This window comes from Desmodus rotundus, chromosome 1, assembly GCF_022682495.2.
Source record: "Desmodus rotundus isolate HL8 chromosome 1, HLdesRot8A.1, whole genome shotgun sequence".
In the NCBI taxonomy this organism is placed as follows: domain Eukaryota; kingdom Metazoa; phylum Chordata; class Mammalia; order Chiroptera; family Phyllostomidae; genus Desmodus; species Desmodus rotundus.
In genome coordinates this window covers 110,650,628-110,666,903 of record NC_071387.1, presented here as the reverse complement: position 1 = coordinate 110,666,903, position 16,276 = coordinate 110,650,628, and the positions used below count along the sequence as shown (strand labels likewise).

Sequence of the window (16,276 nt, the reverse complement as noted above, 5' to 3'; positions counted from 1 at the left end):
AAAAAAAAAAAAACAAAAACAAACAAACAAAAAAAGCGAGCCTTTTCCAGATTCTTAAAATGGTTATGCCCCAGGTTTTTGCAGGGTCGGAAGATTTCTAAACACCTCTTGCATACGTTGGCCTCTGAGCCTGCGTCAGAGAGCTGTGTGTGCCAGAGCACACAGGCAGGCCAGACCAGTGCCACGTCCCTGAAGGTCACCCATCCTAGGTCACTTAGTGCAGACAAGTTCCCTCACTTCAGTGAAGTCCACACATGTGTCCCCTTAATGATTCACCTTCGGTTTTGAACTTATAAGATTCCCGGTAGACATAGCGTCTGTTTTCTTTCTCACTGTTGTAGGTGAAGAGTATTGAGCTCAGCCCCCACACAGATTATCAGCTCAAGGCTGTTGTTCAGATGGAAAACTTACAAGAAGCAATCAGTGCGGTGAATAGCCTCCACAGATACAAAATTGGCAGTAAGAAGATTGTGGTCTCACTTGCCACAGGAGCTGCTAATAAATCACTCTCTTTACTGAGGTAAAAAACAAAGAAACAAGCCATTTATTTCAGGATATAACATTTTGGCTCTGACACAATTTTGTAAATTATAAAAATAGATTTTATCACAATGTCAACCCCCTGTGGTGATTACATATGCAATAATGCTTATTCTAAACTGATGGAGTTAGAAATAAGCTGGGTAGAATAATTTAACTCTTGTTCAAGTCATTAACCGAAGGTGAAGCACAGCCTAAACTTGGCAGACACTTAGGAGTGAAAAAAATATGCTACATATCCAGAACAGCTTCTAAAAATAGTAGACCTTACCAGTAGAAGTCCGTGAGCCTGGAAGGTCTGAAATACTACTTTCCAGTCTTAGTAGAAGGTGGATTAATCTATAAAGGTTAGATCTACAAGCTCTCAACTTGCAGATGTATCCATAATGTCAAATAGACACCGAGCCCCATAATTCTCATTATGAATATCATTTAGGAATCTGGTGAAGGTTTTATTGAGAATAAGCTTTCTTCACTCTTCCTGTTTTGAGTCTAGTAAAATAGGACTCACTCCTGAATATCTGTTTGGATTCTTAAAGATCTTTTCTCTGATGTGTATTTCATTATTGTAAATTGTTCCCCCCCCCCTTTAGAATAAAAATAATACTCGTACAAGAAAATTTGGAAAGTTCAGAAACAAAAGAAATAAGGGAGGGAGAATCATCCACGGTCTTATGGCTTAAAGGCAATCACTCTTAACAGTTTGGCTTTTTGTTTTCCCTTTAAATGTTTTTAGTGGCTTTTTGTTTTTTTAAAGCCATAGTTGAGATGATATCATATTCGATTATGTACCCTCAACTACAGGATTCATAACTCCCATATCTCTGACATGTGAACCACAGTATAGCTAGAGACCTTCAAGCTATTCCGCATTCCGCCTTTTGCTCCAAATTAACAAGGTATTGGTCTTACTGAGTAGTTAGTAGAAAGCCCTGTGCTTGAATCAGAGAAGCATCCCAGTGTGTTACTTATTTTTTAATTGCCTTGTCCCTAAAGTCCTTTCTTCAAATTTTTCTGGAAAATAAATTCTGACACATCAGCAACTGGTAAATTTGTTTTGTATGTACATTATTTTTAGTCAGTTTTACATGTTTGTTGATTTCCACAGCATTTATTCTCTAACTGATTAAGATTTTGTCTTACAGTGCAGAAACCATGTCTGTTCTTCAGGATGCTCCCGCCTGTTGTCTGCCTCTTTTAAAATTTACAGATATCTATGAAAAGAAGTAAGTTAGGTTGATTTTTTTCATTGACCCAATCAATACTGATTCATGACTTCCATAATTCCAGTATTGATTGGTGATTGGATAAAACTGTGTAGAAGCTCTTAAAGAACTTAAGCAGCTTGGTGGAGGAAGTAAGATAAAGATAGCAGTGTTCAGATTTACATTTTGATTTTAATACACATTTTTAAATTTCATTTGTTTATTCTAGTATTGTAATTAACATGCATTTTTTAAAACTTCCGTTTTTAGCAAATTTAGATCTCAGTCCCCAAAATGGTACTTTCATTTTTTTCTAACTGACTGATCAATTTTGTTATTTATCGAGTGAAAATTTTGAGCACATTCTGGACTGTAAGCTCCAGGATGACAAGGTCTGGATCTGCCCTAACACCGTATCTTCAATACCCAGCACATAATAGATGCTCATCAAGTGTCAGTGGAGTGAGAGGCCGAGGTTCTGTGGACAGTACAGCGCTGGGAAGACACAGCCTTTGTCCTTGAGGAGCTTATGTCTGGAAGGGAAAGGAAAACACAGATTATTATATAGAACAGAGAAAACTGTCATTAAAAAGAAAATGTTGTAAGGGTACAGAAGATGGAAAGAACAGGAGCTTGCCCATTTATGTGAATAATGGGAACCCTGAAGTTTTGGAGGAATAAGGGCAGGGGAAGGATGTGGCGGCAGGAACCATGCTTCAGGGAGACTCTTCTGGTGGCAGTCGTGTTTGAGACGGAGTAGACAGGGGAGAGTGCTGCCCCAGTCCCAGTTCAGAGCAGATGCTGTGGGAACAGAAGGAACCATACACCAGAGAAGTTGCAATTGTTGGTGAGGCAGGACTTGGTAACTAGTTTTATATAGTAGGCAAGGTAAAAAGCAGAGATCAATTTGATTCTCAGTTTTTTTGCACTGGATGACTGGGAAGGTGGTTTTATGGTTAAACTGGAACTAGGAAAATAGAAAACATGTTCAAGAGGTACAGCAAGTTTTTGATCTTGGTTTTAGACATAGCATGAGTTTTAGGGAGCTGTTGGAATATCTGGGTAGAGAGTTCAGTTCATCCTTTGCACATTTGGACGACGTCCCTCGGGAAAGAAGTTGGCTCCCAAGAGAAGGCAGCTATTTGCCTAAAGGTGATCATGAAAGACGTGGGAGCAATAAGATCAGAGAAGAGGGAGGAGAAACAGAGAAGGGCAGAACTGGGTGGAGTGCCACTTGGAACAGGAAGTGTGTGAAAACCTGGAGGCAAGTGTTACCAGGTGTGGGGATGGCTTCCAACATCGGGGGAACTGAGGCAGTGGTGTGAAGTTTGGGGAGGAGAAGGAGGCTGCCGGTGACTTGAGAGCCATGTCTAAAACATCCTGTGGATTAAATCCTGGAGGGAACAGTTGACAGACTTGATGATGAAACAGCAGAAGCAGCTCCAGAGAGGCCAACTGTTTTCATTATTGGGAAGACAGGAGCATACAAGACTGAGAGTGAGAGCATGCAAGAGAACGTGCCTCGTCAGGACTGGGACATAGGAGGAGTGAGGGCAAGAGGGTGTGAGACTGGCTTTGGTAGAGGGGGAATCTGAGCGAATGTGTAGAGCACTGGGAAGAAACCATTGGAGCAGCTGTAATTTAATGAATGCTTACTATGCACCAGGCTCTCTCATACATAATCACATTTAGTCCTCAAATTCATCACTGTGAGGTAGGTCACCCCATTTTACAGATGGGAAAACTGAGGCCCAACTGGTTGTGTTAACTTGACTATGGTCATACAGGTTGAGTCAGGGTATAAACTCACATCTGTCTGCCCTGATTCAAAGCCTGTGCCTTTAAGCTCCAAGTATGAAAGACACTTCAGGAGGAGAAGTGAGGGACCCAGTCTCAGAGGTAAGTGTGGGTCATCAGGTTGAAGCATAAGTAAGGCAAGGCGGCAGCTGGAAAGGCACATACCTCTACTGAGGGAGCAGAGCAGAGATGGTGAGAGGTAATGTAGAGGGGTTTGAAGTGACAGGGAGCCAAGTTGAGGTCATACCAGCTAGCTTTCCATTTCAGAAAATTAGGTGAGGCATATATGGAAACTCCATGGGGGTTAAGGGATAGCTACCAAATGATGTAATCATAATGGGCAGGGAGCCGAGAGGACTTGAAAGAGTGGTGAATGAATTTATAGTCGAATTATTCCAGTTTTACCTTTGAAGGGACAGAGGCATATTCTTGGTTGTAGCTTTTAAACAGGATAGGTGTTTGTGTATAATCAAAGTAAAATGTTCTAAGTTAGCATCTTTTTCCCCTTGGTTTTAGGTTTGGACACAAGTTGAATGTGTCAGATTTATATAAACTAACAGACACAGTCGCAATCCGTGAACATGGAAATGGAAGACTGGTGTGTCTCTTACCCAGCAGTCAAGCTCGACAGAGCCCGTTGGGGTCTTCCCAGTCCCACGATGGCTCCTCAACAAATTGCAGCCCAATTATATTTGAAGAGTTAGAATATCATGAGCCTGTCTGCAGACAGCATTGTCCCAATAAGGATTTCAGGTATAACGCCTGTTTCCCTCTAGAAATAATCCTTTTGTATAAGGTCATAGAATAGCTTCTTAGAATTACCTTGCTACTGTTTAGCCTACTAGGAAATGTCAGCTGACTTTCATTTTCTTTTCTGCAGTGAACATGAATTTGATCCAGATTATTACAAGATTCCTTTTGTGATTCTCTCTTTGAAGACATTTGGGCCCCAGGTTCATAGTCTCCTGCAGACACATGAAGGCACCGTGCCTTTATTAAGGTGAACATGTCCGAACCATTGTGACATGATGGCTCAGTTCTCCCCTTTGTAGAAAATCTCCCTCCCTGTCCACGCCTCTCCCCAAGCAAGTATTGTAGAATGCTTCCTCCTAGCCATCCTTCACCTTGTAGTCAGTTAAAGTATATCTAAAACAGGTCCATTCACTTGGTATTTCAACAAGAAAATTTTTGTTTGTGCTAAATTTTGGAAACAGACATGAGTAGGACAGTTTCCTCTCCACAGAGAAGAGGTGATTATAAGTGCTGTAATAGAAGTGGGCACAAGTGCTACGAGAGTACACATAAGACAAAGAGTTGTAGATTTGAAAATTTGAGAGAAAAGTATTCTTAAAAGGTCCACTTAGCCACACCATCGGTCATCTGGTAGAACGGGGTTGGCGCAGGACTAAGTTGCCTTAAGGCCTATGATACATTAAAACGAATAACTGACTTGGAATTTAGTTGCCTCATTTTTAAACCCTTCTGCTGGAAAACTGTCCAGGAATTTCTAGTACTATCAGAATGCATCAAGGAGGTAAATTCCACAGTGACTGGCTGCCAGCAACCTTAATTTTAACTCCATATCCAGACTATGGGCATTTAAACAAATTATTAATAGATACATTAAAATAAAGACCTGTGTAGCAGGTGCTTTGCTTTTCCATTATTTTAATTAACCTTTTTCTTTTTTCTTTTAACGTCAGCTTTCCAGATTGTTATGCTGCAGAGTTTGGTGAACTAGAAATATTGCTGGAAAACCGAAGAGGTGTTCCCTTAGAACACCTCATCACCTGTGTCCCAGGTGTAAACATTGCCACCGCACAGAATGGTGTCAAAGTAGTGAAATGGATTCACAACAAGCCCCCTCCTCCAAACACAGGTAGGGGTCAGGTGTTTGGTCCTTCTGAGCCTCCATGTAGTGAGAGAAGGCTGTTGGCTTTTATCTTAAATGTGAAGGACCATGTGTATCTCCTTTGATCTTTTTTTTTAAAAAAATGGCTCTCTAAACTACAAAGGTTTGGCAGGACTAGACTTTTTGAAAGTACCAGCATAAATTACGTAAAAAATTTAAAACCCAAATTCCTCAGTTACAAATCTCTAGCTACCTCATTTTATGAAGCTTTTCAACTTGATGGTTCACTGTCCTTTTTAGAATAGTTTCGCATATTTGGAGGAAAATATTTGAGTGCAGATTTACCTTCAAAATTCATTTTGCTTCATATTTCTGATTTTGATAAATGTGAAAACAGATTTAACTTTAAATGACCAGGACATTTGGATTTGGTTAGTTTCTGAGTTCTGGTCATTCCCTGAGTTGCAGATGTCTAACCCTGCTACCTGTGAAAAACACTTTTAAGTTGCTGCCTTTATGCTTCCCCTTCCTTCTCTTTAGCTCAAAATACTTCCTCCTTTTCTCCCCCCACCTCCCTCTGCCCTGTGGGAAGAAAGGTATGGATCACCGGGGAGCTGTATTTGTACCAAAGCTCCTTACCTACCTCCTGCCTTTCACCTCAATTCTAGACCACTTTGGGTTCTGTATGTTTTTGCTGTTAGAACTTGTTAATTATATGAACATTCAAGATAAATATAAAAACTAGTTTCTTAATTTTATATCATGCTAGTTTTATATTATTGCTTTCTGTGGTTTCCTGGGCAATATTCTTAGCTTCTTTATGGATTAATTAGGCTCTTCTGGGCTACTACCTGCTTGATGACCATTTATATGGGTTGGCCAAAAATGTAGTAGCGCTTAGTTGTCTTTAGCTTCATTCAAAACAATTTTGTTAGATTGTGTTGTCACAACTGTCATATCAGCATGCATTAAAAAAATAATCAAAATTGGTGAATTTTTGTGTAGTCATTTTAATATTGAAGATGAAAGAAAATATGCAACATTTTTGGCATATTATACTTTATTATTTTAAGAAGGGTAAAATTGCAACCGAAATGCAAAAATCTGTTCAGTGTATGGAGAAGGTGCCATGACTGATCAGACGTGTTGAAAGTGGTTTGTGAAGTTTCGTGCTATAGATTTCTCACTCGACAATGCTCCACAGTCAGGTAGGCCAGCTGAAGTTGATAGCTGTCAAATCAAGACATTGATTGGAAACAATCAATGGTATACCATGCAGGAGATAGCTGACATACTCACAATATCCAAATCAATAAAATCATTGGTGAAATGAAAAATGTATCTTTTATTTTATGGAAAAAACTAAATGGACTTTTTGGCCAACCCAATAACTTTGTTCCTGTGGGAATGGTCCATGTGACCAAATTATAAGTGGATCTTTGAAATACAACCAGTTTATAAGCTGGAAACTTCCTGTGTATTTTCACTTCTGCTTTAAGTTAACATTGTGGTGAATTATGCTTTACTTTGGCAACTTGACTTTGAGAAGTAGTGGGAAAGTCTTTGCCAGCCCATGAATAAGTTGGGCTAGCCTGTTAATAGTATGGAACTTCAGTACAGGAGCTGCGAAATAAGGCAGCTAGTTGGACTTGTTTGGTTCTGACTGAGCTCAAGCAAGGGAGTGCAAGGCTAGTTACCATCCTCTCTTTCAGCTTTGTGTCATGCGTTATGCCTTACGCACGTTGTTCTTCTCTCCCTACTGTCTAGACCCTTGGCTTCTGCGTTCTAAAAGTCCTGTAGGTAACCCCCAGCTGATCCAGTTCAGTAGAGAAGTGATTGACTTACTAAAGAACCAACCATCCTGTGTCATAAGGATTAATAATTTCATCCCATCTTATCACCATCATTTTGCAAAGCAGTGCCGGGTATCAGACTATGGATATTCCAAGCTGATTGACTTATTAGAAGCAGTGCCTCATGTGTTACAGGTAAGAAATGCTAAGGGATTATTGCTTAAAGATGGGAATACTTCTCTGTGACTCTGGCTACCTCAGCCAAAGAACCAGGATAGCCCATAACCTAATTAATTCCTAAGAAGTCAGTTCAGAGCAAAACAGCTTTCTTTGGAGTGCAGAAAACATACACAGGGTGCCTTCTTAATCTTTAGAAAGCTATGAGCTTCCAACTTAAAGGAAGTCCTTCGAGCACTGAGAGTTGTTTTCTTTCTAATCTCCGTAGACTGACCTTCTTCCTAGCATATACCTTTCCACAATTGTTCGCTATTACATGAGAATTGCTGTGAATATGGGCTTACCTTTCTTATAAATGAGTTGAGGACCAGTTACTGGGCTGGAGCCTGGCATGGGTTCCTAAGAGGTCTATGCCTATTAATTTTTATTATTATAATGGTAAAACGACCTTGAAAACTTAAGCTATCCTTTAGAAACAAAATTATTTACCCAGACTGGTAACTTGTTTTTCGTTTCTCTACTCTGGACTATTTGGGAAGACTGGGGGGGGGGGGGGGGGGAGTACCAGGCCCTGAGCAGTTGTTCATTCTGATGGTTGACAGTTGACCTACCCGTGTTTCCAGATGCATAAAGGGAGCTGTGCTCTGGGGCAGTAACAGAGAGAAAAGCCAGCAACAAGAAAGTCAGTATCTGCCAAGGTTTTACGAGTATAAATAATCCATGTGTTTGATTTGCAGATTCTCGGAATGGGCTCCAAGCGTTTGTTGACCCTTACGCACAGGGCCCAGGTGAAGCGCTTTACTCAGGATTTACTAAAACTTCTCAAATCCCAAGCCAGCAAACAGGTCGTTGTGAGAGAGTTCTCGCAGGCTTATCATTGGTGAGTTGATAAGAAGAAAAAATATGAAAGCAAATGTTTTAAAATACTTTTCTTTCCCCAAATTGCAAGTAATTAAGTAATTATATAACTTTTCTATGGAGCATTCTTTTGTAAAACATGAAGTTATTCTGACAAGTGATAGTTCTCATTTTTTATCTGTTTCTATGGTTAAAATCTAGGTGTTTCTCAAAGGACTGGGAAGTCACTGAATATGGGGTTTGTGAGTTGATTGATATCTTATCAGAGATTCCAGACACAACCATCTGCCTGTCCCAGCAAGATAACGAAATGGTGATTAGTATGCCCAAAAGAGGTATGTTGACTGGAAGTAAGTGGTCCCTTTCAGTGGTGGTTTTAACCTGGCATCATGCAAGGGATGCACCTTTCTCTACCTTGTCCATGGTTCCTGAAGATTCCATGGAGAGTGCAGTGTGAAAATGGCTCTGTTATGCACTGGGTTCCTGGGCTCTGCAGAGTAGGTGCAACCACTTGTCGAGAAGACAGACAAGCTAGTTTTTAGGGGGAAAGGCATAACCATTCTTACAAGGCCTCTTCAGCCTGTCTGTGGCTGTTCGTGCCACAGTTTATCCAGTCGAGAGGCAGTGACCATGGCTGTTGCTTATCTCTTTCTAACTCTGAGAAACTTTATATGCACACTTGGGAAGGAAAGGAAACTCCAGTCAATGTTCTGTTTTATTTTTCATATTTTAGTAGTTCCAGTTGACGTCTGGGAGATGGCGTAGATAAATGTACGTACTGTCACGTTCTCCCACTGTTACTGATCAGTGCTGCTTTTACATTGTGCCCCTGCACAGCACTGATACCCGTGAAGTCATAGTATGTCAGAGCTGTAGTGGCTCATGTCAGCCTTTTTCTAATTCTAGTTTAAAAGTATATAGAAACAAAATTGTAAGTTTAAACTTTTTCTCGTATCTTTTTGTTAAACTTTGGGTGCCTGGTACTCTCTTCTGCTAGCAATTTTAAGTGAGGATCAGATGATAAACAAAAAGCATGTGAATATTAAGAAGTGTGATTTCATAGAAATAATTTCTAGATTTTTAAAGTATTGAGGCCTGTATATATGTCATGTTTATGTATAGGGTAGGCGTGCAAGACGGGGTGGGGAGTGGCTAGAGAAATTATTTCTAGCTTATAAAATGAAGTTACCTAGGTATGTATGTGTGTGTACATGTATTTCATTGTATACATAATAGTGTCCTGACTTCCCAGTGTTCTGCCCTTGAATGAGTTTGAAAACCATCTGCAAAGAGAAAGGAGTGTGTTTGTTTTTGGTTGTGTGTGTTTGGAAGGCAAAGATAATAATCTCTCTTGTAATCCATGCATAAGACTAGCTAGAGGTATAATTTTAAACACAAATGGGTAGAAGAAGATTGTGATTTGTGTGTTTTGTTTGTTTTTTGTTGTTTTTTTAAAGAACGTACCCAGGATGAAATAGAAAGGACAAAACAGTTCTCCCAGGACGTTGTTGACTTGCTGAGGCACCAGCCCCATTTCCGGATGCCCTTTAATAAGTTCATCCCCTCTTACCATCACCACTTTGGCCGGCAGTGCAAACTCTCACACTATGGGTTTACCAAGCTACTTGAACTTTTTGAAGCCATACCCGATATTCTACAAGTAAGGGAAGAAATTATTTTTTATGAACAATATGTAGGGAAATTTTATTTTATTTTCCTGAGAAGTAGGGAGTTATGAAATTTTGAAACATTTCTAACAGAGAAGCTATGTTATTGGCTTATTAGTATTTAGGTAAATGTGGTTCTTGTCCTTCAATATAGAAATAAATCATTCTTCAAACTTGTTTTAGGATAGTTATTGAAAAAAGATTAGCCCTGGCTGGTGTGGCTCAGCGGATTGAGCACCAGCCTATGAACCAAAAGGTCCCCAGTTTGATTCCCGGTCAGGGCACATGCCTGGGTTGCGGGCAGGTTCCCAGGAGGGGGCACACAAGAGGCAACCACGTGTTAATGTTTCTCTGTCTCCCTCCTTTCCCCTCTCTAAAATAAATAAATAAAAGCTTTAAAATGAAGATTAAATACTTTAAATGTTTAAGTTGAATATTCTTTCATTAGCTCCATACTTTCTAAATCTATTATGTTGGAGGGGGAACGAGTATATGAGGTGATTCAAATGCTTAGCTTATAAATCATTGGTAACTTAAACCAGATTTGTATTACTGACTTTTATTAATTTTACCATTTTTGACCCTAAAAGGGCTTTTTACATTTTAAAACAATTTTAGTGGTAAGGTGTACATTACCTAGTTAATTATTTTTAAGTGTACAGTTCAGTTGTGTTAAGTATATTTACATTGTTGTTCAGCCAAGTTCCAGAACTTTTTAATCTTTCAAAATTGAAACTATATTCATTAAACAATACTAATATGCTTTTTAGCTACTAATTGTATACACTTTCATGCCATTTAATTCCATGAACAACTATAACTTTTTCAGTGTTCCTTTCCTCCTCCTGTGTGTTTTCCAAGGTATTGGAATGTGGAGAAGAAAAAATCCTCACTTTGACGGAGGTAGAACGATTCAAAGCTCTAGCTGCTCAGTTTGTTAAACTCCTTCGGTCCCAAAAAGATAACTGTCTTATGATGTCAGATCTGCTCACAGAATATGCTAAAACTTTTGGTTACGCATTTCGTCTGCAAGACTATGATGTCAGTTCAATTTCAGCTTTAACACAGAAGCTCTGCCATGTCGTGAAGGTAAACAGATTTCCCCCATGCAGTAACACTCGCGGCATAGTCCCCATTGGGGTGTCCGTGTGTACTGTAGCGTTTCTGTAGTCACACGTCGCACTGCCTGCTGCTTCACGCGTTGCTCTGTGGGCCGTTCATACCTTTTTGAGGCTATAGAATATGATTTAGGTTTGGCAGTGTAGATCTTTGGCCTTGCCTTTGTGTGTTTTTTAGTGGCCTTGCCAAAATAATGTCTTCTTGAACTAATGATGTCATTATTTTATCCCAGGGTGTTTATTCTCTGTTGTATCAGTCTCAGTACTACTGACCTCAGTACTACTGCAGTTGGATCCTTCTAAATAGGTCTTTGTCCCTGAAGTTTTGAGGAGACTGCAGTTACAGATCTCTTCTCCCTTCTAGATTTTGACTCACGTAAGGAGTAGGTGTAGGAGCGAGCTAGGACTGAGAATTGCCTTTGTCGCTGGTGGTGCTGGATTGGGCAGGATCCCTTCCTGTTCTTCCCCGCCCTGGACTGAACTGAGCCTCCCAGGCCCAGGCAGAGCAGCTGGAGGGTTTTCAGGCTGCATTCACCACAGACCCAAGAAAACTCCCTACGGGGAGGAAGAAATGGAAAGGAAAGCAGAGAGTGGTAGCAGTCCCAGTCACAGGTCTGGAAAGAATCTACTTACTCGATGAAAGGAAGAAAAACCTTCACAGGAGACCAATACATAACTGCTACAGAGTAGGACGAGCATTAGGTGTGGAACACGAGGCCAAGGAGGAGGAATGGCCGGCAGCATCACATGCTGCTGAGAGGGCAGGTGAGACCAGGGCTAACGTGACCTCTGGACCCAGCTAAGTAAGCATGTCTGAGAGCTGCTGAGAAGGATCTACTCGAGAAAGAAGATAAATACACAAAGGCGAGAAAGGGTGATGGGCGCAGGCCCTGATGAGGCAGGAATTGTGGGAGTTGTCATTCAGGGGAAGGAGGGACAGCTCAGACATTAGTACTTTCATTTTGATAAAAGGGAAGGGAGGTTGAGTGGATGCAGATATAGGTAAATTTGATGTTTGTCACCAGGAAAAGGAGGGAGTTACCTTCCAAGAGCAATTTTTCTGTCAAGTACACGGTGAGAGTAACTCCATAGAGAGAAAGAAAGAGACAGGATTCAAGATTGAAGAGCATAAAGAAGGTCTGAAATTGTCATGGTGGTAAGTGGAAGAGTGACCAGGAAATCAGGCAGGGAGGCTGGGAGTCTGGAGACCTCACTGGAAGTCTGTGCTCTTACATTTGCTCTGGAGAAAATAGTGGCATGGCTGCTTAGGCGCAGCTCCAGGAAAGCAGATTGTTGGGTTCCACGTGAGACTTTGCCCGGTGGGAACAATGAAAAGGCATGGGGACAGAGGAGTTCGGAGTATTGCCATGAGTGTTAATGAAGTAGTGGCACACCAGTGCCAAGAGGGGAGAAACAGGAGTCAATGCTGGTGAAGTTGCAGAAGGATCATCAAATCTCTTTTTTTTCCCTCCCACTCAAAGTCTTCTCTAGGCTTCCATTTGCATTCAGGATGCATGAGAGGTTTGAATGAGTTATTTTGGAAGTGGGCAATGACAAGATCCCAAGTGTGACCCTGAGGAAGGGAGTCTGGAGTGGAATCAAGTAGAAAGGATGTTGTTGGAGATGAGGCAGTTGGGGCACTGAAAGGCCATGGTGTGGGACAGGCCCCCTGGATGCTCAGTCACCCAGGATGATGGCAGTGGTGGGCTGGTAGAGAGGAAGACTCTAAGCCATGACCACAGACTTTCATGAGTGAGGGTGAGTGATTGGGAAGCTGGGCTCTGAGCAGTGGAGACGGGAAAAGATGGGAGAGGCTGTCCTAGCTGCACGCTAGAATTCCCCCAAAGAGCTTCTGGAAAATGCCAGTGCCCGGACTCTACCCCTGCCCCTGAGATTCTTATGTGGCTCAAGTGCTCTGAGCATTGGCATTTTTTAATAAGCTCCTTGGGTGATTCTAATGCGTAGCCAGGATTAAGAATTAAGATATGTACCTAAGTAGCATCAAAGGAGTGGATTTTTGCTTTTTCTCCTTAAAATGCTGGAGTAGTAATAATGGTCTGGGCATCTAAGATGACTTGTACTCCGCTGGACGTATATCTGTTGATTGATTAAACCTCATGTCTGCAGAGGAAATGTGTAGTGTAAATCTCCACAAATCCATAATCTTGATAAGTGGAATGGGGGTGGGAGGGCTGGCTGTACCTACCAGCCTCCTGCCTTGGTTCTAGGTGAACGTCAGAACCAAAGACACTGGTGGTATTAGGTTCTCTCCTCAAGTGCCACTCACCTCTCTCTGCCTCTGAGGACCCAAAACCCCAGCTGAAAGCCAGAAAAAGGGAAAAACAGCTATAATAGTAAATATTGATTTGCCATCAAACCTAAGCAGTGTGTATACTGAAGCGGTGTGTATACCTGTTTCCAATTTCAGTGAAGGCTCAATTCACAGACTCATCCACCCCTGCCCAAGGCCTATGGGTCTCGGTCACCCAGTGCTTGTTCCCTTGCATGTTGTTTAGTCCCCAAATGGTAACCTGAGTCCTTTTTGCAAGGTTTCCCTCCCAATGTGCTTACAAACGGAAATCCTTTATCTTCTTGAGAATCCGAAAGAATGGAGAAGTAGACATGTACTCAGACCTGAAAATGCCAGCTTTTTGTTAAGTAATGATAGACTAGAAGAATGCAGCTTGCCTTGCAGTTAGAGTGGGCATTGTAGTCAGAGTGGGCTTTCTGTCACCTCCCCAGTCTAGCTCCTGGGACACACGTGGGCAAAGTCGTTTCTGTAGAGCAGCCCTTTGGAGTGTACCTGCAGTGTAGCCACCCCCATCCCAGCCCAGCCACCTTTATTCACACTCTTGGACAGTGGATGCCAACTGGTTAGTCTTATTTCCTTCCCTTAGGGGGCAGTATCCTAAGAGAGGGGGTGGTATTGATGGAAGTTTCTGGTTATGGACCAGCAGGAGGGAAGAGAATAATTTATGCCCCAGTCTCACTTGAAGTGTTGGTGTAGTATCCCAACAAAAATGAAAACAAACCCACTCAGTTTACTTCAGTCTAAGAGTAAGAATTAGAGGTTTTTCCTCTGTGGTTCTCATTAGCAAAAATGAAACTAGCTGAGCTGGGTATGACACAGGTTGTCTCTCTTGAGTTTGGATACGTTTGAATTCTTGTCTTTTGCAGGTTACTGATATGGAATCTGGCAAACAGATCCAGCTGGTCAACCGCAAGTCCCTGCGCTCTCTTACTGCCCAGTTGCTGGTATTGTTGATGTCTTGGGAAGGAGACACCTATCTTTCTGTTGATGAACTCAAGAGACATTATGAAGCTACCCATAGCACTCCTCTCAACCCCCTTGAATATGGATACATGACCTTCACTGAACTTCTGAAGAGTCTGCCTTACTTAGTTGAGGTATGAGTGCTAATGGTTCTTTAGAGCCATTGTAATGAAACTGTTGAATTGGGTATTTCTGGATGACCTAGTGATCTAGGTTAGGTGTACAGCTGGAAAGGACCAGTTGGTCATTTTGTAGTTGAACAAACAGAGGCTTAGGGAGGTGCAGACACCCTGCCTGGCCTCCTGGTCCTTGGCCTGGGGTGCTCTTGTCCGGCACGTGGCTGGTATTGCTGTTGTTACCTCTCTCTGAATTAGAGGGTTATATGGCGGCTCCATGTGACTTATCGGTCAGATGCAGGTCAGAAAGGAAGACTGACTGGCGGTCACCCAGGTAGCTTTTCAAGGATGGCACTTCATGATTAGAAGAATTGCTAGAGAATACATAGAGAAGGTCCTAGAAAAAAATGATCAAAATTGACTTGAAGTTAAAAATTAGACCAATTACCGTAAAAGAGACTTAAAGTATCATTGAAATTTTACTGCTGAAAAAGGCACCAGGACCAGGTAAGTTAATAATTGGGTCTTAACTAACCCTCAAAGAACAAATAGCTCCAACTTCTTCAAAAGTTTTCGAAGCCACTTGGAAAAAAAAACAGGAGATGCAGAGCTCACTGCTTTGTTTTATGAAGCCAGACAACTTGAAGACCAAAAACCTAATATGGCCACGCAAAAGAGAGTGATTCTAAATAGGATACTAACCAATAAAACCCAGCAATGTACAAAAAGAATAATATTCCAGTGTTCTTATACAACCATGTGATTGATAATTAAATAACTAAAAAGTATTGACAGAAAAATCTCTCCTTGGCCAAACTTTAGTCAGGCTACCCTGAGCAGCCCTCTAGACCAGACCTTAACCTTGGATGTCAGTAATGATATCTTAGGAATTTCACCAACACCCTCCCTCCTTCCTTGACTATAAATCCCCATTTTTCTTTGTTATACAGTTGATCCTTGAATAACATGGGGATTAAGGGCATCACCACCACCCCCATCCCTCTCCCCCACAGTCAGAAGTCTGCTTATCACTTTTGACTCCCCAAAGACTGGAGACTTACATTGTCCCTTAGTACCCACAGGTGAGTGGCTCCAGGACCCCCACAGATACCAAAATGCACAGACATGTGTCTGCTGTATAAAAGGGCACAGATCGATGCATACAGCTGGCTCTCTGCATCTGCGGACTCCCAGCCACAGATCAAAGCCGGAGAGGTATTCAGTGAAAAAAGTCCACACACATAAGTAGACCCGTGCAGTTCAAACCTGTGTTGTTTAAGGGTCAGCTGTATTCGAAATTGAGCCCAGTTCTATACAAAGGTTTTTTCTCTTCCCCTATTGCAGTTGTTCCTAAATAAAAACTATTTTTACCACTTTAACTATTGTCTAGCTCTAGCTTTCTTTCACAATAGCAAATTGCTCGTTTTCTGAGCTCTGTTAACCATCTATAATGTGAGCACTACTTCTAGGCATGTAAATGGGTGTTCAAGATGGAAGGCTTTCTGTGCCAGGTGAGGTGGGTAGATGTCCCTTTTCTTGTAGAATCTCGGTGCATAGTAAAGATCCTGAAAGGGTTTATGGTAAGGAAATTTGCTTAATTTACTTAAGAACAGAAGAGCTTTGGGCTATTTTCCCATGTTGATTTTGCTGTTGTTTTTTAAAACGATGCTAATGTCATCCTGCACCACTGTGTTCTTTGGGACACCGCTTTGGGTGATGAGGTTTAGTGGCCTCAGTCTCCAGGTCTGGTAAAGCTCTCTCCACCTGAGCGTTTGCCTCCACCCTTCATGTCAGTCTTGTTTGAGGCCCCAGGTTTGCCAGTTTTCTTCCTTTCTGACGCAGTATTTCTCCAGACCGCTGCCTTTTTGGGCTTTCAGTA

The 16,276-nt window shown here is 41.6% G+C and overlaps 2 protein-coding genes across 4 annotated transcripts in view; one reads left to right on the top strand and one right to left on the bottom strand.

Annotated features, from left to right (window-relative positions):
• MARF1 (meiosis regulator and mRNA stability factor 1) overlaps positions 1–16,276 on the top strand; it is a 43,090-nt gene that overhangs the window by 18,893 nt on the left and 7,921 nt on the right. For all 3 annotated transcript variants that reach the window (XM_024571375.3, XM_024571377.3, XM_024571376.3), the window contains exons 12-22: positions 342–520; positions 1,686–1,766; positions 4,059–4,295; positions 4,423–4,542; positions 5,246–5,421; positions 7,162–7,382; positions 8,102–8,244; positions 8,424–8,557; positions 9,680–9,882; positions 10,751–10,978; positions 14,185–14,415. In XM_024571375.3, the coding sequence (XP_024427143.2) occupies positions 342–520; positions 1,686–1,766; positions 4,059–4,295; positions 4,423–4,542; positions 5,246–5,421; positions 7,162–7,382; positions 8,102–8,244; positions 8,424–8,557; positions 9,680–9,882; positions 10,751–10,978; positions 14,185–14,415 (1,953 nt within the window). The remainder of the gene's footprint in view (positions 1–341; positions 521–1,685; positions 1,767–4,058; positions 4,296–4,422; positions 4,543–5,245; positions 5,422–7,161; positions 7,383–8,101; positions 8,245–8,423; positions 8,558–9,679; positions 9,883–10,750; positions 10,979–14,184; positions 14,416–16,276) is intronic.
• The window catches only part of BMERB1 (bMERB domain containing 1), a 121,578-nt gene continuing 119,729 nt past the window's right edge, over positions 14,428–16,276 (bottom strand). Inside the window, exon 7 of the mRNA XM_045204379.3 lies at positions 14,428–14,794. Within this exon, the coding sequence (XP_045060314.1) occupies positions 14,772–14,794 (23 nt within the window). The 3' untranslated portion in view covers positions 14,428–14,771. The remainder of the gene's footprint in view (positions 14,795–16,276) is intronic.